The sequence below is a fragment of the Schistocerca serialis genome, chromosome 9 (assembly GCF_023864345.2).
Source record: "Schistocerca serialis cubense isolate TAMUIC-IGC-003099 chromosome 9, iqSchSeri2.2, whole genome shotgun sequence".
Classification (NCBI taxonomy): Eukaryota; Metazoa; Arthropoda; class Insecta; order Orthoptera; family Acrididae; genus Schistocerca; species Schistocerca serialis.
The window spans coordinates 508,544,892-508,567,156 of NC_064646.1; the positions used below are offsets into that span (position 1 = coordinate 508,544,892).

At 46.1% G+C, this 22,265-nt stretch overlaps 1 protein-coding gene across 1 annotated transcript; it reads right to left on the reverse strand.

Annotated features, from left to right (window-relative positions):
- Positions 1-285: 285 nt before the first annotated feature.
- On the reverse strand, positions 286-21,675 carry LOC126419293 (uncharacterized). The gene is made up of 4 exons (XM_050086462.1): positions 21,453-21,675; positions 8,033-8,152; positions 2,607-2,874; positions 286-1,336 (listed from the first exon to the last, which is right to left on the reverse strand). The coding sequence occupies exons 1-4, from the start codon at positions 21,542-21,544 to the stop codon at positions 1,331-1,333; spliced, it is 486 nt and encodes a 161-aa protein (XP_049942419.1). The 5' UTR covers positions 21,545-21,675; the 3' UTR covers positions 286-1,330.
- Positions 21,676-22,265: the final 590 nt, after the last annotated feature.

The window sequence follows — 22,265 nt, forward strand, 5'->3', positions numbered from 1 at the left end:
TCAGTGTAAATGTGTCAAAGATTATGAGATTTTATGTTTAATTCCAGAACATATCTGAAATAACGATTTGTATTTTAGTGTAAAATGCAAAACCTTGTATGTCCATTATTTAATGTTATCAGTAATTATTAGTTAATGTACTGAGTGGAACAGGTGGAAATGAAAAATAAGGCGAATAGAAATTTGATTTTCAAATTTAAGATATATTTTCTCATAGTCAACAGATTTTGAACGAAGACTCACACTCACAATAACCTACAAAACATTCCGATGTTGTGACAAAATAAATTAATACATTTATAAATATTTAAAAATAAATTAAACTTCAGACGGTATTCACAAAATAAAAACAGACTAACGTTTATGCAAACAATTTATAAGTACTATAAATAGGAACTTTGAAACAGTCAAAATAAATAAAACACAGCCAGCAACGTTGACTTACAAGTTCTATAAGGGTACATGTGAAATTAAGATACATAACTTAACAAAAATAATAATACTTTCTGGTATCTTCATGCTTTATGTTTCACATTTCAGGGCAAAAGATAGCTGTGTAAATATCTTTGCATCAAAAGCACATTTATAATTTAGCAAGCAGGAATTGACAAAAAGTTTAAGTAGAAACAAATCTACTAGTGAAAAACAAGAAAATGAAGCGCATAAGTAGAAATATTGTATGCAGACCAACATTTTAGAGTTTTTGCTGTAGCAAGGCGTCGTAAACATGGGATGGGATCAGTCTGGAGACTGGGATAATATTTTTAGGATGTGCTGAGGGGCACAATTCATTTTAGGGAAAGGAAATTATTGGAGAAGCAACTACAAGACTTCTCTCTCAAGAAGATACAGAGGGATTTTTGGAAATGTGAGAGCAGTTTGACAAAGTAGTTAACAATGGAATGTCAGGGCTAATCGACGAGTGTAATTCTGTAAGTCAAAAGGACGTACAAAACAGAAGGGAACCCGAATGTGGAAGGAGAGAGACATGACAGGATAGACAGCCTTCTAGATGAAACATAGAACTGGAATGTGAATATTGTCCAGAGATACGGCTAAATGAATTAACATACACGAAATAAATTATTAAATAAATAAATAAATTAAAGATGAGATGATTGACATCAGACAGACTACATTGTAATTATGTACAGCAGTTTCTATGAATTCTAACTGGAACAATAAATTATTAAATGACCGCTGAACTAGCAACTATTGGATGCTCGGTAGGGCTGCAGGGCGGTAGGGCTGAGCGGGTTGGGTCGGCAGCCAGCTGCCACTTGTTGTAGCTGCCCGGTCGGCTCGGCTGGCGATGGCGTGGAGCGCTCGCTTACAGCTGCAACAAGGAGGCAACTGTTCACATCTCTGTCAGCAACAACTCGCAGGCAAGCACCAACACAGAGTACTACCACAACTTCCACACTAGACTTTATAAACTAGCCTCCCTCTCAAGGCGAATGGATCTGCAGAGTAGAGATGGAGTGTGCATCGAGTTAGCAACCACAGAGATGTGTATACTCACATCGTAGGTCTTAACTGGTTGAGTTGCTAGAACGACGTCCTCGAAAGTTAAGTGTAAAGGCTCTAAACCTTGTTAGACAGATCCACTGGCTGGTTACTTTAATTTATACACTTTTGATACTAGTTAACGACTAACTGTACAAGGGGAGTTTGACAGACCAATAAATTTCGATGAAAGAACGGAAAACAAGTATTGATAGCATGTGTCTCACAATGTTTTGAACTTCCAATGGAATGTGAAGAAAAATGAAATAATCGTGTGGCACTGACGGCTGGAAGTTCCCATTTGGGGAAGTTCGGCCGTAACTCTTCTAAACTGACGCCACGCTGGGAGACTTGCGTGTCTATGATGATGAAATGATACAATCCACGGCCAGAAATAGAACCCGGGCTCACTGCATTACAGTCAGACGCACTGATCACTCAGCTAAAGGATCGGATATGACGATTTTTTTGATTGAGTTTGCCCCACATGAACAGCTAGAAGTTGTGGGACAGAAATTGGAAAAAAGTAATTTCACTGTTATAAAACATTTTGATGTGAAGAGCTGATCATTGGGGCACGTCAAACTAGAATGGGGTGAAGTTGTTAATTGACATTAATGCCTATTTATTTCTGGATCAATGAGCCTGACATTAGTCACTGAAGCATAGAAGGCATTTTCTCTGCCTCGTGATGACTTGGTGTTGTGTGATGTCCTTAGGTTAGTTAGGTTTAAGTAGTTCTAAGTTCTAGGGGACTGATGACCATAGATGTTAAGTCCCATAGTGCTCAGAGCCATTTGAACCACAGAAGGCAGAATGTGGCTTAAACGTGTTGAATCACAAGATAATAAACCATTATAAGACTTTCCTGAAGTGATCTTGTTGATTACATCACTAGAGCTACTGGCATCTCTAAGAAAATGATCCAAATGCTTTCTGCTTGATAGTTCTCTCAAATCTCAAAACCTCTCTGGAGTTTGTTTAAGAATTGCGTAGTACTACTGTATGAAAATTCAGGCGATGAAACTAAATTAGTACAAGTAAGAGTGGCGGTCCATAAGGCCCCTTGTCAGTTGATAAACAGTGAGGTGAACACGCACCTGTGGTGTGAGCGTCCTGGGCCACCACGCCAGCCGCGGCTGCTGCTGCTCCTGCTGCTGCTGCGGCGACTGCGCCTGCAGCTGTCCCTCCAGCAGCTGCAGCAGCACCTGCCGCTCGTCCTCCTCGGTGGGGTCCAGCTGCAGCTGCAGGTGCTGCTGCTCCTCCTCCTGCTCCGGAAGCTGCTCGTGGGAGTTGCCCGCAGCTGCGCTGAGCAGCAGCTGCTGCAGGCGCGACAGCATGCGTGGATCAGAACGGCGGCGGCGTCCCCTGTAACGATAGGAGAGACAGCTGTCAGTTACGGAGTTTCTGTGGTCGTCGATAATGCTGACTCCTAAGCCAGCGCATCGCTAATGGCAGCAAAGCTCCTTCCTTATGCGCTATTTGATGTGCTACGAACTGATTAGTTTTCATTTTGAGATTAGATTTCGTTCCTTATCAGGCCATCTGTACGGTGGGACAACAACGAATATACCAGAGACGTTTAATAAATAATGCAACACATATTTTTATCGGCCAATCTCGATTGAAAAAGTATGGAATTCGTTGTTGGTCATATTCCTGCTTCCGCCTTTATAGTCTCATGAAGTTCCGATAGGTGGCAACACTACAAGTAACCTCCAAAACTGCGTATATAGTGATAGTGCGTAACAAACAGGGAGCTATAATTCAGTTTATTCTGGTGGTTCAAAATGGTTCAAATGGCTCTGAGCACTATGGGACTTAACTTCTGAGGTCATCACTCCCCTGGAACTTAGAACTACTTAAACCTAACTAACCTAAGGACATCACACACATCCATGCCCGAGGCAGGATTCGAACCTGCGACCGTAGTGGTCGCGCGGTTCCAGACTGTAGCGCCTAGAACCGTATTCTGGTGGGAAACCAGGTCTTGGCAGATATTCATAGCCGCTTGCAGACTGTCTACGGAGACCTGATAGTGAACAAAAGCACAGCGAGTCGTTGGGCGAGGTGTCTGTCATGATCGCAACGAGGTGCCGTAAACGTGTCCCATCTCCTGCGTGACAGTCGGCTGCATACAGCCGGGGCTGTGCGGATACTCTCATCTGAGGGTAACCGACAGGCCACAATTAAACATCTCGCTGCTCAGATGGCAGTGCCGACATTCTCGTGCACTGGTTGGGGTACTCGAAGGTGTGTGCCTGCTGGGTTCCTAAGCGCCTAGCAGAAGATCTGTTTGGCACAATGAAGGATGCACCCGGCGGGAAGGAGTACGTGGGCGCTGGAGGCGTTACTGATGCAGTAACACTTCGGCTACGACGTCGCCCAGCAGGATCGGGCATAAAGGTATTGCCAGTAAGGCGTAAGTCGTAATGCCGCCGCGTTGAACGGAGATTATGTTGTAGGCAAAAGAGTGGGGAATGATCTGGTGTATCGCCGTCCTGAATAAAACCAAATTGATTTCAGAAAAAAATATGTTGCATTACATACTGATGATCATCCTTCGCATCAGGTACACATAACCGTACATATCATCTCACGCAATTTTTCTCCTCAAGTATACAAAAATTATACACATTGTCACTTGATTATACATACGATATATTAAAAAAAGACAGATTTATCTGTGTTATTTCACAACTGAAATAATTAATCAAAATCTTACAATATTCTGTTTTGCTATAACTTGCGACATACTTGATTATTACAATTACGAGATGCACACTTGAACGCGGCTTTTATAATTAAATTTTTTGTATAATTAGGTGAACCTGTGTATTGCAGCTATATAGCCCGTACGAAATGTATCAACCGCTATGTAGAGTTGTTGTATGCACTTTATGTACATGAATTTCTGCTTCTGGTACAGCAGGCCGAATAACTGTCAGGTTGTAACGTAAAAGCAATTTCAGAATAAAAATGTGTTCCCCTATGCATTGCATGAAGTAATAACTAACCTCTTTTGCAACTGTTCAACAGATCGTAAGCAAAATATTCCAATTATGTTTGTAATTTAGGAAAGCTAACTACAGCAGGCTTCTGGTTATTGGGGTGTTGATTATCTGGTTTATCGATTATCCATTGTACAGTTCTGAGAGAAGAAATAAAAAGTACTGAGTATTCTGCTATAACCAGAAAGAATATTTTCCTTTAGCATACAAATTTCTGGCTGTGAAGACGTAGCTGACAAAACTGTCCTAGACTGAACAAAAATTTGCAGCTTCGTATTCGGATTTCATACTGTTCAGTTTACTAACTTATGAAGGAGTGGCCGTTGACGAGAATATTCTTATCCTTATTTTATGTGAGTGGTTGTTGCAGAAGTGATGTATAGACGGGTAACTAATTTCTCTGGTTTTACTCATAAAACTGCTTCTTGCACTTATAACTACGTTTACGGGAATTTATAACTGTCTCTCGGGTGCTTTACACTACTAGATCTATTAACTGAGCAAGGAGACAGTGTAGTTCACACACTCGGTGGAACTGCTGCCTAGCTATTGCAACAAATTATTATCCTACCGGCTCCGCTGGCTACTTAAATTCACATAAAGTCGCTCGAATTTGCCGAGAAGTTGCAACATCTCGGTAAGATTCAACCCAACGATTCTCCGGCGAATAGCCGCTTACTTCCTCCGAAACGCTTTTATGACGAGGACGCTGCACTCTCAAATGGCCGCAACAAAAGGAAATCAGTCACTAACTGGGCGTCTTGCCACAAGATGACGGCCACGAGTCGTAACTGCTCAGCGGACCTCGAAACCTCAGACTTTTATATCGCCCCGATAAATTATTGTCTTCACTCGTAAGCTTCCATCACCACGCTATGAGGACCTATAGAACATTACAGTTTTGTTACTTTTCTTTGATCCTACTAGGCTGTTCTCGAAATGTTTGTGCCACGTTTTCCAATCATCAGCAGTAACAAAATTGCTATTTCAACCGGCTCGTATATACGAACTACTTGCCACAATACACGAGTACCTGAAATACGTATGTTGCCAGTGTTTATTAGTTGTTCTCTGCAGCAGTTCAAAGCGTGACACGAATACATGTCCAGAAACTGTCCAAAATCGAGGTACTGTTTCGTTTTAAATGGAAAGAAACCAAAATGTATAATTTTCGAGCCCTAACCCGTCGATGTTTTGTAGTTAATTCAGCCATCAACCCAAAAGTTGTCTGAACACGACCGTACCTTACTAGCCGCGATCCATATAAGATGTAGTACGTTGAAGTCTGAACTTACTTAACCAGGCAGTTACAAGGGAACCTACAGTCTGAGGTGTACTCTAAACCACGGTGCATCGGCATTTTTTACATTAACAAACGTTGCCAGATGTGAATGAAGCGACCATGTATTCGTAAATGGACCGATCATATATTCAGAGTGATTAAGAATTGAAAATGCTTAAGACGAAAGTGTGGAGCCTCCAAATCGCACACTGCATGATCGGCAGCACGAAATATGCGGAACTTCTGCTGGCTGCCAATTACAGACGCGAACATTTCGCATGTCGGTGCCGCATGCCTGTTGACTCCGGCGTCAGTCAAACGGATCTGTGCTCGTATGTATCAGCAAATCTAACGGTGTGTCATTCTTTCGCGGTGAATCTATCGCAGTTAGGAAGTAGTACAGGATCACATGTTAAACCGATTCATTTGCAATGGCAACTGGGAAAAGGACGGTGGGGGTCGGAGTGACGGCTCGTCGTCCGCTGCGGACCGCTAAATGTGATTCGCGGCGGTCGGGGTAGAGCCAGCCGACGCGACGGCACGTCGGCTAATTTCCATTCTGCGGGCTCGCAGACAGCAGGCGGCGGGGGCGCCCGTTTGACATTCGGGGTGGCTGTGCTCCGATAAACGGATTGTCGCGGAAGAATTAGGACGTTCGTGGACGACAGCATTGAAAGGAGGGGGGAGGGGCGGGGAGCCGGCGGACCAATTGTCGAAGCGGCGACCGCCAACCAGTCCGCGGAAACGAAATTACGTGCCACCCCTGTCGTGCCACCACTGCATCCTTTCCCACCCCCTCGTCAATCAGCCGCTGTTCGCCGCAGAGAAAATTTTGTGTTTCAGTCTGGAGACGGCAGTTTGTCTGTATAATACGCGTGTAACTGGGATACGCGCGACAGGCATAATATCAGTACTTACAGGGCGAATGTCTGTTTCAGTTGCGGAGGTTTTCCACCACCCTTCAACGAGAGAAACGGTTGACCAGTTCTGATCAGTCTCACCGATCAAACATCCAGCCGAAACTCGTTCTGGAAATATCTAGCTCTACGGTTGAGAACCGATACGAAGTGAGATCACCACACACTGATGTTTTCCAAACCGAGCTCGAGTTGTTAGCAACAACAAAACTATTATTTCAACTGGTTCTCTTATACGAACAGCATTTCACAATGCTCGAGTACTTGAAATTCGTCTGTCAGTATTTTATTTGTCGTTCCCTCTAACAATAGTATGTGTCAATTGAAGATTTAGACAAAATCAAACTCCTGTTTCTATATAACTGGAAAGGAACCTTTCTTTGTGAAATTTAGCGGCTGCTGACATATCTGTAACTGGTACGTGCTAGGTAGATGCTACGGCTGCTCGGGGATTATTTGGAATAGAGTCGACATAACTTTTGTGGAACGCTATTGGGAAGATGAGAAGTCAGTTTTCGAGACAGACAGCGAAGTTATTCTACTGTATCCATCGCCATTTAGTCGAAGTTTCATTACAATCATTCTTTTTTCTAATTTGTGCTCATCATTTCTTTTTAAACCAACTTTCTTACCTAACATCTTCTGAAATCCGCCTTGTACCTATATAGCGCCATAATAACTCTGCCTGGACCATAAATCTATCTCTTCCTCTTATACGGACGTGCAAACTCCTTTGGTCACCTCTTATTTTTAGTGCATTTGTAGTTAGTAATTTATCGGTCCAGTAATTTTTTAACGCTCGAGAATTGTTACGACACGGTGAGACAAAGAGCAATACACTTGCCTTGCTGTGCTGCGTTACAGAGCGAAATAAAAATCAGGAAGTGAAAAATCGTACCCCCCACACATTAGATGTATAATTTTTATGTTGTAACCATTGACTTTAGCGTGCTTTTAGTAAACCAATTTGTTAGCAGTTTCCTAACAAGTGATACCGTAGTGTTAAGAGGTAAGTCGCAGACACAGTTTCCCAAAACATTTTGCCTTTTCTGCTAGCTGTGGGACAATGTTCAGTTTTAAAAGCCCTTCAGTAGCTGTAAGAAAACGCGCTGATTGAAATCAATCGTAATCACTGCCACATACTTTCGCAACTAGTGATACGGCCCTTCTTGTTCGATACAGTAAGTAATTTCTGCCATACGCTCAACTGCTTCTCGATAAGCTTTTTCTAGATTCTGTAACCGGTTTCAAATGACGGGATAATCTATAATTAAATAAACAACACAACACTACATAGAGACATGATTTATACTCACACTTTCATTGGGTCCACTTGGCCGTATCCAACTTTGTGGGTGACGACTTTGCCGCCCATTTTGCCCATCGACAGCAGAGTCTGGAGTTCTGCGACGCGATGGTCCGACATGCGCTTTACCCTGTAAACAAAATAATTTTGCAATTAGAGTCGCATAGAAGACGCGAACCTGTTTCGCTATGTTAGCGGAATGTACAATTCACTATATCATAACGCGAGGAATCGCCGACGAGTTTGGAGGACGGCTACATGCATAACGGATAAGCATTGTGGGTCACCTGCTAAACAGGCGCTGACTCGAGGTGCGTCCTGTTTTCAACGTTGCGTAGCCATCCACTTATTCTGCCGATGTTACCGGCATGTATGCCTATAAATATTTATGTATTCTGTTTGTATGTGCGGGAATGGGTGGAAGAAGGGGGTGAATGAGGAACGTGACAGGAAGGGGTAGGAACGAAGATAAGCCCGGCATCTGCAATGACTCATTGAGCAACGAAAAGAGAGAGAGAGATGTTATCGAGACGTGGCGACACATATGACTGTGGCCATCAGAGTGGAGAAGCTGGAGACGTCCTGAGATCGAAAAGATGCCAAATGGACGAACGCGGTCGCCGCTTCTATCGGCAGGTTACGTAACGTCGTCTTGACGCCAAACTCAGACATCGCCCCGCCGATGCGCAGAAGCGTGGAGCGGAAAGAAGATCGAGAAATGAGTCTTGGCGCAAGCGAACTGGACACGCGCCAAGAGCACAGCCAAAAAGGAACAAAAAGCCGGCCCTGTATGTAAACAGATAGGGCCCCGCGCGGCTCATTCACAGCACGGCGCGAGTACGCGCGAAGCCGAGATAGCAGCCGCCGCAGTGAGTATTCTTATCACGCGTCTACCCTTTTTTGTGCTCGGATGCAAACAATCCCTCCCAGGAACGAGTTGCCCTCTCTGAATGACGTCGAGCGAGTGCCGAACATGGTCAAAGAGCTGCCTCATTGTTTATATTTTTTCTCGTATCCGTCTGTTACCCCTAGTATTTTGCTAGCCATCTTTCTGATATGTAATTCCGCCGCTCTTTAGTAAGTATCTGCTCCATATGTAGCACAGAGCAGGACGAAATGACGATGTGCAGGTCACTGATCACCTGGAAGGGCAGATTGCGTCTCAGCATCGTAATCGCAGACACGTTTATGATCACTTCGTTACTGCCTCCGCCGTTCCGTTACGCTACCGACGAGTACCTTTCAGATAAGCGAATAATCGCCACAAAACGGATATAAGTACGCATTCTGGCTCCATTTTCACCCGGAAACAGTTGGTGGCTATCCGTATTTCTATTTATAATGAAAAGTGGTCAGTCTATGGCCTAAAAGCAATTAGAATGAGCTGGCAGGGAAACACTAACGGCACAGCCGCAGTAAATGAAGAATTTTTTTCCAAGACAGCTTGGACATATCACTATCACTCGCGGTTGCACGTTAAAGTGCTACCTATGTTTTGCCGGTCTGAGCCTAGCATCACACTACGGAAATAAGGATCTAATTTATGAACGCCGCGTCTGAAGATGAGCGAAAAAGATTGAAAGACTGGTTTATGGGAATAAAATATATTTGAGAGAGAGAGACGAGTCGTAATTTTCCGTATTTGTATCCAATACACAGCCAACACCTGTTCTGGAACATTCGTAATAAGGCTGAAGCTCCCTATATTGGCTTTCTCAGGGCATTTACCACCGACCGACCGCTGTGTCATCCTTTACCATATTGCGGCATTCAGATACGAAGCGGCATCGACTCAACATACCGCTCTTCCCAGAACCTGGGAGTCTGTGTTTCTCACTGAAGTAGCTCTTTATTTCACTTCACGAGGCTGACTGCATCCATTTCCAGTCCTCCCACCAACGATGAAGCCCCTGCAGAGCCAGGAATCGAACCAATGTCCTCTGCATAGTAGTCAGACACTGAAGGCGGAAAATATCCGTAATCGGTAAGGTTACTTTAAAGGTAAACCTAAGTCTGGCAGACGATTCACCGTCCCTCCATTACACCGCGTTAGCCACCTCCCTTGTGAAAGCACTTTAGACAATTGTAGGCCAAGGGTTCGGCCGAAAGTAGGTAACTTGAGCTCTCGCTTTTTTCCCCCTTTTCCTTCTAATTCCTCAGAGAGTGAAACATGTTACTGCTGAGTGACACACAGGCGTGGATGGAAACGTCTGGCCCTTGGAGGAACGCTTGCATCACGCGCGAGCGCCTTTGATGTGGCGTTGAGGGGCAGACGCGACGACCGGCTGCGTTTCGCACAGCGCGGCCTTGTCGTCGTCGGGTTCGCGACCCGTGCCGCCTGCGCGATAGCCCGCCAAAGGCGCCGCCCTGGCAGTAGTGGCGGCGGGACCTCTGGTAGAAGCGCGGCTCGCGGGTTCGTCCAACCCCAGCAGCCAGGTTTTGTCCCTCGCACGGTGCAAAGTCCCTCCGGCGCGCCCACGCGTCACTGCCGTGCAACAGGTCGCACTTCTCGCTGTATCCGGCGTACGTTCCCAGTCGAGGCTCTGCACAATTAATAAACGGTACGAGTTTCCGCAGTTTGCTCCGTAGCGTGCCAACACGTATTAATCAGTATTAAGAGAAACAGAACTTCGCTGTCTGACGGCATTTAAATAAATCAGTGGCGGAGATAGAAAATGTGTGCCGGACCGCCACTCGAGCCCGGATGCTGCGCTTCTCCAGAACGGTTGCCTTAAACACCTCGGCCACCCGTACACACTTCACAGCCAACCCGAGCTCCCAACCTGTCACACACCTCGTAGCTTCACTACTCGTAGAATTCTCCGAGTCCCACAACGGTTCGGAAGATACGGTAGATTAGTATTGAAAGTACCTAGAGCCGTCCCCGCCCTTATATATACCGAAATGTTCCACAGGAGAGTCACTACGGTATGAAGTATCAGACAAAATTTCCGACTAATGAGATGATTTCTTGCTCGGGAGAACGCAGTGTGCTGTCTTGGAGACGTTGTCACTGACAAATGTAAATGTAACTTCAGGTGTGCCGCAGAGACCCTTGCTGTCGTTCAGACAATATTGACTGTGAGCTCAGTCTTTATGCAGAAGATGCAGTTATGTCTACGATAGAAACTGTAAAACGTTACGTAAATATCGTCACATGTTCATAAGATTTCAACGTGGTACAAAGACCGGTAACTCGCTTTAAATTTTCAGGAATGGAAAAGTGTGTACTTGACAAAAAGAAAAACGAAAGATCATATTATTCCAATAATAATGAGTTGCAGCTGGAATCCATCAACTTACACAAATACTTGGGTGTAACAATTTGTAAGGATATGAAAATAAACATAGACTCAGTTGTGGGTAAAGTAGGTGGTAACGTCGGTTCGTCGGCAGTATACCAGAAAAATGCAGTGAAGCTGCAAAGGTGATTGCTTACAATACATTCGTGTGACCCATCCCAGAATATTCCTAAAGTGTGTGAGGCCAGTATGAAGTAGAACTAATAGGGATCACTGAACGTATACAGAGAAGGGCAGTACTAGTAGTGAATACAAATGGCATCTATCTCGCGAAAGCCTAGTTACAAAGTTTCACAAACTAGTCTTAACTGTGGAATTTAGGAATAGAGTACGAATCATTGCCTATCGCTCCCGCATGGACTGCGAAGTCAAGTTTAGAGTAACTTCAGTGCATAGAGAGGCATTCAAACAGCCGTTTATGTTGCCTTCCATACGCGAATGGAGCCTAAGGAAAGCCTAATATGCAGGTGCAATGGGAAGTACCCTCTAAAATGGTTCAAATGACTCTGAGCACTATGGGACTTAACATCTATGGTCATCAGTCCCCTAGAACTTAGAACTACTTAAACCTAACTAACCTAAGGACATCACACAACACCCAGTCATCACGAGGCAGAGAAAATCCCTGACCCCGCCGGAAATCGAACCCGGGAACCCGGGCGCGGGAAGCGAGAACGCTACCGCACGACCACGAGCTGCGGACGGAAGTACCCTCTGCTACACACTCCAGAGTGCTGTTCAGAGTACGCAGATATGGATGAGTTAGTAAGGTTTGTAATAATTGGTAGCACGTAAATTGAAACTATGTACTCCTATGAAGGTATTCTATGATGCCATAAGAAAATGTGTGTAGCGTTCTGACGCTTGCTGTGATTAGCAATGAATATTGGCGCAAATAGTAGAGAGGGATGTGAAGCTTTCGTCACGTGACAACAGATGCCGGAGCGGAACTCCATCTATTCTGGGAGTGTTGATCTTCCTACTTAGCACATCTTTTCACAAGGGAAAGTTTGCAAGCCAAGTTCCAGTCCACACATCCTTTTTAAGGATATCTCGTTCTAATTTAAGAGACGTTCAGCGGTTACAACACCAGTGCAGACTATCCCCTTGTGATATTTCTTTATTGCTTTAATTAACTCAATACTTGCAGCAACAGTTTTTACGTCCGGCTGGAAGACTTACACAGTAATCGAACAAGGGTCACAGTGTGGAGGCACGGGACTGATACTGGAGAAGCTGGAGCCCTGTCAGCCAGATTTCGGTTTTCTGTGATTTTCTTAAATCACTTAAGGCCGGTTCTGGGATCGTTCCCACAAAGAAGACGCGGCCGACTTCCTTCTACATCCGCCATTCACAATCCGAGCTTATACTGTCGACGCGGGGTTAGATCCCAATCTCGGTACCATAGTAAACGGAAATGATAAAAAAAAGTTACTCTCGTTTCATTTCGCCTGAATTTGCATCTCTCAGCCCCGATGTGCGCAAGTCGCTGCCCACGATTAAACACTCGCTCCCACTACGTGCACGCGCTCTGCTACCGTGTCCTCCGCATTATACCGCACATTCCAGATACCCCTGCAATTTTCCGGCGGCCGCAGAGGGGTTGAGTCAACAGAAAAGATAGGAGACGGCGCGCAGTTTATTCATTTCCTCGGCAAGTCTCCTTACGTACGGTAATATAATGGAAAATCATGGAAGGACAGCGAGGAGCGCGCATGTCTTATCTTCGCAGCCTTGTCGTCGGCGGGAATTTTCCCATCCGTGTAACGAAGGCGGAGGCTGTGGCGGTGTGGGGGCCGCGGCAGGAGGGCTGGACTCCTTACATTTCCCTCAGTGCCCCGTCTCCTCTCGTACGCCGCAGAAAGCCGCTGTGCAAATTCCACTGTATTCTCCAGTCACTGAGTTCCGTGGTTAACTCATCGCACTGAGACAGTCCTCCTCAAAAGAGAGTGCGTCCCTCCTCGTCGCCTTAAACGCACAAAAGATACTTGAATTCCTGACCACGTGACACCGTATGAATATTTAGAGGTAACACTAACAAGCGAGACAAAACGGCATAGGTACGTAAATTCTGTATTGAGGAACAGGAATATGTTTCTAAAGCTTAATTATGTTAACAGAATTTCGGTTCCGTTCTTTATTCACTGCGCAAATAACATAACCGATTAAAAGAAAGCTCTTTCACAAATGAATGATGATGACATACGCCACAACACTACGACGTCTCTTTTATAGCGCCGAGTTAGGGGAGCAGCTCAGTATTTGTCTAAAATAGCACGAAAAGTCACGTGAGAACCACGCACAGGCTGGCTGAGTCGTGAGGGTTAGATCCGTATTTGCTCAACCCCTTGTCTAGGAATCTAAGAGAGTTGTGCTTTATGGTAGAGCACGTAGTCGCACACATGTATGTAACTAACATATCGTTTCCACTTTCACCCGTAAAATTTTGTTTTATGTCGTTTACTAGTTGTGTCGATAATTTCTCTCAAGTTGCTTTAAATCATACACACTTTATCTTCTAGTGGTTTCCAGGAATTTCCGTGTTTTCGTTGCTATTAATTTTTCTTCCATTAATGACGTGTGAACGTCGCTTGACACTACTTAATCCTCTTCCATCTGCAACCTAAAATCATGATATTTTAACTACCACCTGGATAAAATAAAGTTTTGTTTGTGTGCGGGTACATGTCTGCCGCCCCTATAGACATTGATATATGGAGACCTCAGTGCTGTAGCACGCCATTAGCGGGGCGCAACCCATCTCATTCAGTCGACAGCTACACATAGCTGGAAATTGACAAGTAATGAGAACAACTGCCGAAGTACAAAGAAATATATTGGAAGTGATGGCAAAGCTAAGGTTAACCTTCTTGGGACACTTCTACCGAAATAATTGATGCTGTATTTCTGCAAAAAAAGTCAACAGTAGCATAGCTTCAATAATTCCTAAAAGAACTAAGAAGAAACAACATGGGAGAACTGGAAATAACAGAGATCAATTTTTCTTACGTATAAGACAGGAAGTTTAGATGACGATTAGGCGTGAAAAATAAAAAAAATGAGTAGGAACATGTATAGAAGGAAAAAAGGAGGACGTGGGAGAAGACCAAGAAGTGCTGGAAAAATGGGAAGGAACCAAGAGATCCGAAACTGAAGTTGTTTCGTGATTCCAAAAGAAAACATGTTCCACAGCTGTAATACATTTAGAGAAATTCGTGTTACTATTATAATCGGCTTTTAATGAACAACTGACCATTAGTTTCGTCGTCTGTGCAAGTTTAGACTTGTTTTAATGTAGGAACTTTACGTAAAAATCTTGTCTACTGCTCTCGTATGTTCTGTATATCACATGACAACACAAGTTTATCACAATTGTACGACGCACATTAATAGGTCTAAGGTTTGTAAATGTCGTCAATAAAGAATTATTCACGATTAATAGCTTATGGTGGTAACATTAACTTTTCAGAAGATGATAATATGCAATATGACGTAGAAAGCGTAGGCGGCGCTTGCAAAGTGTTAACCCTTCAGTGAGAAGACAGAGGGGGGGTCGGACTTCGGCGCGTGCGAGGGACAGCGGCAGTGAAGTGGGCCACAGGGAGCTGGAGCGCAGCCTGCAGTCCGGCGGGGCTCTCTGGATTAATTGCGCGGCCGATGCAGTCCTGATGACGGCCGCCTGTCGCCGTAACTACTGCGTCGCCGCACGAGTGCTGAGGCCCCCAATCTAATTAACAGCCTTCCGCGTAGGCGGGCCGGAACCGTGGGGACACGCGGCCGTGGAGACGCGCAGCACCTGACGACCGCAGGTCTCCGTCCGTCATTTTGCCTCATTTTCTGGTTAGCGCGCCAGCTGCCGTCAAATGGTGCAAACTTTTAACGTGAGCCCATGGAAGAGCTGTTACAAAACGCTGCGTGTGTTTGGTGTACAGTGCAGACACACGTCCAAGTGGACTGCAGCAAGCAAATTAAAAATGACGGGATGCAATCCTCCTTTTATTGCCTAAAACGTCACCTCTATAGATGTCCTACATAGTTATTCGCGTCAGTCACCAAATCCGCAGTTGCTGGATAGTACAATGCGCGTTTCGTTATTTCAGGTGAGCAAACTCTGCCGAAAAACTGTCACGGTCCTACGACATGGGCCCCACGGCCGAAGCGTTTTCAGCAGCTCTGCCAACAGTCTCGCTGCAGCGAACCAGCGGTTTCCGACTGATCACCTATTCGGATTGGCCAGCACTCGGACGGGTCTGCCGAGAGCTGTTGACAAGCGGGTGCACTCGGCCCTCTTGAGGTCGATTGATGAGCTTATAACGGCCGAGAGAGAAGTTTGCTGTGACTCTCCACATCTGCATCCAGTGACACCTGTCGGATGAGGATTACAAGGCGGTCGATCGCTACCATTGGGCGCCAGTAGCCCTCCTAAGGAAGAAACCAGCACTGACGATTGAAACGTTAGCGCTCGGGAACGAGAACTGCGAGCTCTGGAGAATACTGGTCATCAGTTTTCGCCAGCTAGGCGAGCAGGTCTGAACAGCGTAGCGGCAGATGCCTCCCCCCCCCCCCCCAATAAATGGCCCTGGAGAAGCCACTATACGGCGAGCAGATGGGAAGTCGGCGCACGGTGGGAGGCGGAATTGTCGCCTCCGGCCGGTGTCACGCATTGGCCGCCTCTGGGGAATGAGGTCAGTCGCCACGTGTGGACAGCCGGCCGGCGCTATCAGGGGTCCCCGGGTTCAGCGGCGACTCCGCTGACTGGGCAGGCCGGGCGCGAGGCCGAGTGCGTGGTGGGCGAGCTGGGCGCCCTACAGCAGCCACCGCCTCAACCCGTCCGCTGTTTGCATCGGCGAAGTGAGGCAGTGCAGCGTTCGGCACTCCGGAAGCAGAGGTCAGTACCCAGCTGGGCCGCCACAGTTGTTGTTGTGGTCATCTGTCCGAGGCAGTCTGCCCCGTGAAAGCTCCTTCAACACCGCGCGATGTCCGTCTCGGCAGCTCCGGGTTCAGCGCGTCGGATTCCTAACCGAAGGGGCTTGAGTTCGATTCCGGCCGGGTCGGAAATTTTCTCTGCTGGAGGAATAAGTGTTATCCTTAAGTTACTATCGTCGGGACTAACAGGATAATCGTCTCCAGTACACTATCGTCTTTCCATTACTGAGATGGCTGAATGGGCACGAAGTGAAAGCCAATAAACTGAAATAAAACGTAGACCTCATAACCACTGCAACAGAATGCTTACTGCAGTGGAGTCTTCGCGTCCTGTAGAATTTTATCATCCCCTTCCGCTTCTAACAAGCGCACACACTTCCCTCCATTACCGGACTGTTTCCTTCATGGTTTGTGTAGCCTGCTGCTATCATCCCAGTCTTTGAAAAAGGAATGTTATTCACACAGCCTTGTATCTCATCATAATTCCAGGATGGGGGGGGGGGGGGGGGTATCTAGGAAGAAAACTTAAATCGAGAAGTGAAAGTGTGGTGTCACCGCCAGACACCACACTTGCTAGGTGGTAGCCTTTAAAATGGCCGCGGTCCATTAGTATACGTCGGACCCGCGTGTCGCCACTGTCAGTAATTGCAGACCGAGCGCCACCACACGGCAGGTCTAGAGAGACGTACTAGCACTCGCCCCAGTTGTACAGCCGACGTTCATAGCAATGGTTCACTGACAACTACGCTCTCATTTGCCGAGACGATAGTTAGCATAGCCTTCAGCTACATTTGCTACGGCCTAGCAAGGCGCCGTATTCAATTGATAATTAATATTGTGAAGCATGTATCATCAAGAGCGATGTTCTACAAATGTGGATTAAAGTATTCCAGAAGCTACGTACTTTTCTTTATAGCATTCATTACGTATCCTGTTTCAGACCTCACGCCAGCCTGCGTGAGTTGAGGCGCATGCGTTTCGGCTTCCTCTCATTGTGTCTAGGCTGTCTTGTCTAGACACAACAGAAAGGATGGCACTGAATGAGATACAAATGTACAGTAACCTAAATCACGATGGACAGGTATTTAGACTGCTGTCCTATGCAGTGTCTTACCAATGTCTAAGTGGTACTGTACTTTGCATCAGAAGCGAAGAGCTCCAGTTAAATTTGAAGCCCGTTTACTGACAAGAAACAGAGAAGTGCCGACCGTAGAATACGGCCGTGATGGCGCGATGTGGGCGACCGACAATTGTGGCGAATGAAGGAGAGCGGACGTTGACATTAAACTGACAAATACTAATTTTAAATGCTTACGTGAAGGACACTTGTGCAAGAGATAAGCTAAACTCGTACCGACGCGCTCGCTTACGCGAGCCGCGATAAAACATGTTGCGAGTGAGTGATGCAATGGCTGCTGGAGTACGGATCACTCTGCATTGAGAGCTGCGGCCGACAGCGTGCCAAATAAAGAGCGGCGAGTTTCCTAATCGAGATCGGCAGGTGTCGGGGTCGTGCAGTCCTCGAGCGCGACAGTTCCGTCTGCGAGCGGTGGGCGCCGGCAGCCACTTTGCTGCAGTCACCGTGAGTTCGTGGGTGTGACGTCAGACACTGGAGTGCATGACGTCGCCGTTGTGAAAGGGGCGGGCGGAACCCGCGGGTACGACCTCGTTACGTCAACAAATTCGCCAACACAACACGGGACTGCTTCCGGAGATTACGCCACCCGTTTATTTGTCGGTATTGCCACTGCAAATAGTTGGTTGCATTCTGTGTGACTCTGTCCCCCGTCTCTCTCTCTCTCTCTGTGTTTGTGTGCGTGTGTGTGTGTGTGTGTTTGTGTACGTAGGGTGATTGGATCGGCGACTGTATACTGTCGATTTCTACTTGAAACCGCGCGTATCTGCTAAATATCGTTCAAGCGTTCGCCTGATTTCGTCAACCACTTCAGCTGACTAACAATGTGGCAGTTTAATCGAGACCAACACTCCCAGTTTACCTTTATCTACGTCTACTTTTGGTGGATGCAGTGCAGTAACAGTCTTTCGACGGGCTCTAAAAGCAGTAAAAAATGGATAGAATTACAGAAGGAATAAAACAAAAGGTTGACTGTTTCTTACTCATTACTGACTATAAAGTGAGGTATCTGACAGGGCTCTCGAGGGGGGGGGGGGGGGGGGGGGAATTATAGCACACACAAGTTTCGTTACGCCATCTGGCAGACGTTTAGAGCATCTCGTGTGTCGGCTCCCATGTGGAAGAGAATTAATATTTTCGAAAGACGTTCACTTATGTAATTTAATGACATCTATGTCTGGACCAAAAATATTTTGTAAATTTCCTGATGCGTTTTAGCCACTGACCATCTTCCAAAAAACTCTACAAAGAAGAAAAAGTGGAGAAGTGGAGAAAGAGAGTTATGTATACAAACAAATTAGCAGTAGCTATTTCCAGCACGGAATGATGAAAAATCAATACCAGGTATCTCATCAGAGTCGCTAGTAAAAGAAATTTGAATCATGTGTATAGTGGGAGCATTTGTAGACCATTTGTACAGGACTGCTCAATTAACTTTAACAACTGTGAATTCAATACTGTTTTTCTCATGCTCTGCCCGTTTTCAGTCTTGTAAAGCTGGCCTGTGGTCGCTTCACTTGGTCATTCTCTGTCGGAACTGATGATTGCTAATTACCGTTTGAAGGCGGCCAGTGGCTGAAAGAAGTGGCGACACTAATAAAATATTTATGATCCAGACAAACATACAGTTAAATTGTGTAACTGGAATTGTGAGCGTTGCCCCCTATTTTGCGGCCATGCAATAAATTTCAAAGACGCTTTACAGCACTGCAACTACGACCGTAAAAAATAGTTCTGCCTCTGATGAGCACCAGATAATAATATAACGCAGTGCGGAATGTTTTGTGGGGTCAAACGACGAAACGTCACTTCTAAAGAGAAGTCGGCACGTCAGAGGCGTATGGAAATTTCTGTGGACTGCGGATGCTATCGGAGGCGGCCTATTTTCGGACAAACGTTGCGCAGCAGCGGGCTGTATTTACTCCCACAAAGCGTTTGCCGCGTAGTGGGGATAAGAATGGGACGAGAAATACGCCGGAAACACCGACCAGGTCAGAAGTGGAGCGATCCACACGTCACCAACAAAGCTCTCCTGGTGCTAACGTCATAGGGCGTTTCTACTTCGCTTCTGTTTAAATCTGTTCTAAATAAGGAAATCTGTTCTGAGGTTATGACTTTGGTAAAAACACAGAAGTCCGAACAACTTTTATTTCCGCAGCAAGACGGTACCACAGAGCTGTACTAGAGAAAGTAGGCTTGCTAGTGCCCGAATGACGCCAATGAACGGATAAGTTCGTAATGCTGGCTGCTAATGGCGTGTCGCTTTGCAAAAGATTTAATATCTCCGAGGAAAAGGTATTTGGACTTGCAGACGACGGCAATATTGAATTACCTTGTACTGAATGGTAAGTTATATGCATTGGACTCATTGGAATGAAAAATCACAAGAGAAATACTGTGTCCTCTGGAAAAGGTAAACTAACGGAAACTTGCAAGTAATATTGAACTAAATCACAACACAGAAAATATAAAAGAAATAATAAGACGTAGGGGGCTAATGTTCCTTGATAATTTGTGTGGAATGGATGACAACTGATAAACGAAACAGCTCTTTAAATACTTTATTGCCAACGAAGAAAAGTAAGTGTATTGAAGATGTCAAGCATGATTTACAAAGGAACAGCTTGAAAATGAGAAAACTTCACACAGTGACCGTTTTAGAATAAAGCGGTTAGAGATGAAAGGATTGCAGGGAAAAGAGGAGTGTTAGATAGGTTCAATGTGGAGCTAGGACAGTAAAAAGGAAACACGGAATGGAGAAACACTGGAGGCAAAATTAGGGAAAACAACAAAATGTGAAGCACTGAAGCTGGATTGCCGCCTGTAGCAGGCCTCAGATACAAAATGAGGAAATGGAGGAAAACTGAATACGCAGTGCCGGAAACGTAGTGGGCAGCCCATAGCAACTGTTGCTGATGACGATTAGAAATACGTAGCAACTGTGAGGAATTACACAGCGAACCCACACGAGCGAGACCTGCGACTGTTGGATTGTATTTTTCGAGTTGCCAAGCTGGTCTTGCAGATTTACTAACAGACGACCCGAACGAGGGAATAAGGTGAAAAATTGGCTACAAAAATGGTTCAAATGGCTCTGAGCACTATGGGACTTAACTTCTTTGGTCATCAGTCCCTTAGAACTTAGAACTACCTAAACGTAACTAACCTAAGGACATCACACACATCCATGCCCGAGGCAGGATTCGAACCTGCGACCATAACGGTCACGTGGTTCCAGACTGAAGCCCCTAGAACCGCATGGCCACTGCGGCCGGCTTAGCTACAAAATATGGGAAAAGTAATTGGTAGCTGACAGTAGCTGGGGATGGCACCGGATAATCGGTTGCAAGCTTTAGGGAATGTTCAGTGAAATCGCACGAGTTGCACCGGTCAGATTACATTTTTTTTTATTTGTTAAGCTCGTCTTGTGTTATTAGTAGCACGATTTCCTAACGGGGAAAGCTGAGATTGTGTGCTGCGCTGTTCTACATTTAGATCTACATTAATTCTCTACAATTCACGCTTGAGCGTGTGGCGGAGGCTTCACAGAACCACTTTCAATTTCTGCATTGTTCCACTCTCGAACAGAGCACCGTAAAAATGAACGCCTAAATCTCTCCGTGCGAACTCTACTCGATCTTACTTTGTCACGACGTTCAATTTTTTTTATGTAGGTGGGAGTCAACAATATGCTTTGGTATTCATGGGAGAAATCAGGTGATTGTAATTTAGTACAAAGGTCTCACCCCAAGGGAAAACGTCCTGGTTTTGATTGATTGTCACCGCATTTGGCTTATCATATCCGTGACACTTTCTCACCTATTTTGCGAGAGTAGAAAACGAGCTGCCCTCTTTGAACTTTTTCGATCTCCTCCGTCAATCTCATCTTGTAAAGGCGCTGTGTCGCGCAGTAATAGCTCGGAAGACGACACGTGAGGTCCAGACAGTATCTTTAATAAGCCACAAGTCGCGTACAATTATTTCTCTGGTTACACTACAACTGGTGCGGTATCGGTACGAATGTGTCGTAGGAGGCGGCACGCTGGAGAGACGCTGGAGGCACCCACCTGTGGTTGTCCGCGGGCATGGCGGAGCCGTCGCTGACGGCGACGGCGGCCAAGACGGCGGCGAGCAGCAGCGAGAAGACGATGCGGGACATGGTGCGTCAGGCGGCGCTTGTGTACGGCGAGGGCGGGCGTTCGAGTGTGGCGGTACCGGCTGCGGTGCTGGCGGTCTCTGTCGGCGGGCGGCGGAGCGCAGGCGCGAGGCAGATGAGGTACCACGGATGCTGCGGTGACGTCTGGTCGCCGGCGGTGGGCCGGGCTTGCTATATACGGGCCGTCCCCCCACCCCGCCCACCGCTCGCGGGTTTCCCGCTTCCCCTCCCCTTCCCGCCCCACTCTGCTCGTTGATCAGCGGCGCCAAAGCTGCCTCACACTCTTCCGTCTGCAGCCGGTGGGACAGCACGTATGCGCTGCGTGTAGTCGAGCTGGACGCCGGTTTACAGGAGCGAGATCGCCTTTCGTTTGTTTCTGTTAGCACATATCGCGCAAGCGGTGTTAGCGAGCTGTCGCATGCCGTGACTTTTGCAGATTGCCACAGCTCACTTCCGTTGTCGATGTCAGCTTTTTCTCTCGCACTGCTAGTGTCTGCTTCGGCATTTCTTGCTTTCACTACGAAATGTAACGATCGTGTGGCCATTGCTTCGGAGACACCGTCTGCCAACAAGCGGAGAATTGTAACTTCTTTATAGAAAACGTTCTGTCTCTTGTAAAGGACATAGGTTCTACCTCGGACCATAGATTCTTTAGATACCTTAGACATATATGGACTGTGTAATCCCCTACCTCTGCCGTGGTAAAGTTTGAAATCGTCACTTA

Coding starts and splice junctions, on each gene's coding strand:
- LOC126419293 (XM_050086462.1), bottom strand. CDS start 21,544: ATGTCCCGCATCGTCTTCTCGCTGCTGCTCGCCGCCGTCTTGGCCGCC. Junction 8,153..21,452: donor ATGCCCGCGGACAACCACAG/GTGGGTGCCTCC, acceptor TTTTGTTTACAG/GGTAAAGCGCATGTCGGACC. Junction 2,875..8,032: donor CAAGTGGACCCAATGAAAGT/GTGAGTATAAAT, acceptor CTATCGTTACAG/GGGACGCCGCCGCCGTTCTG.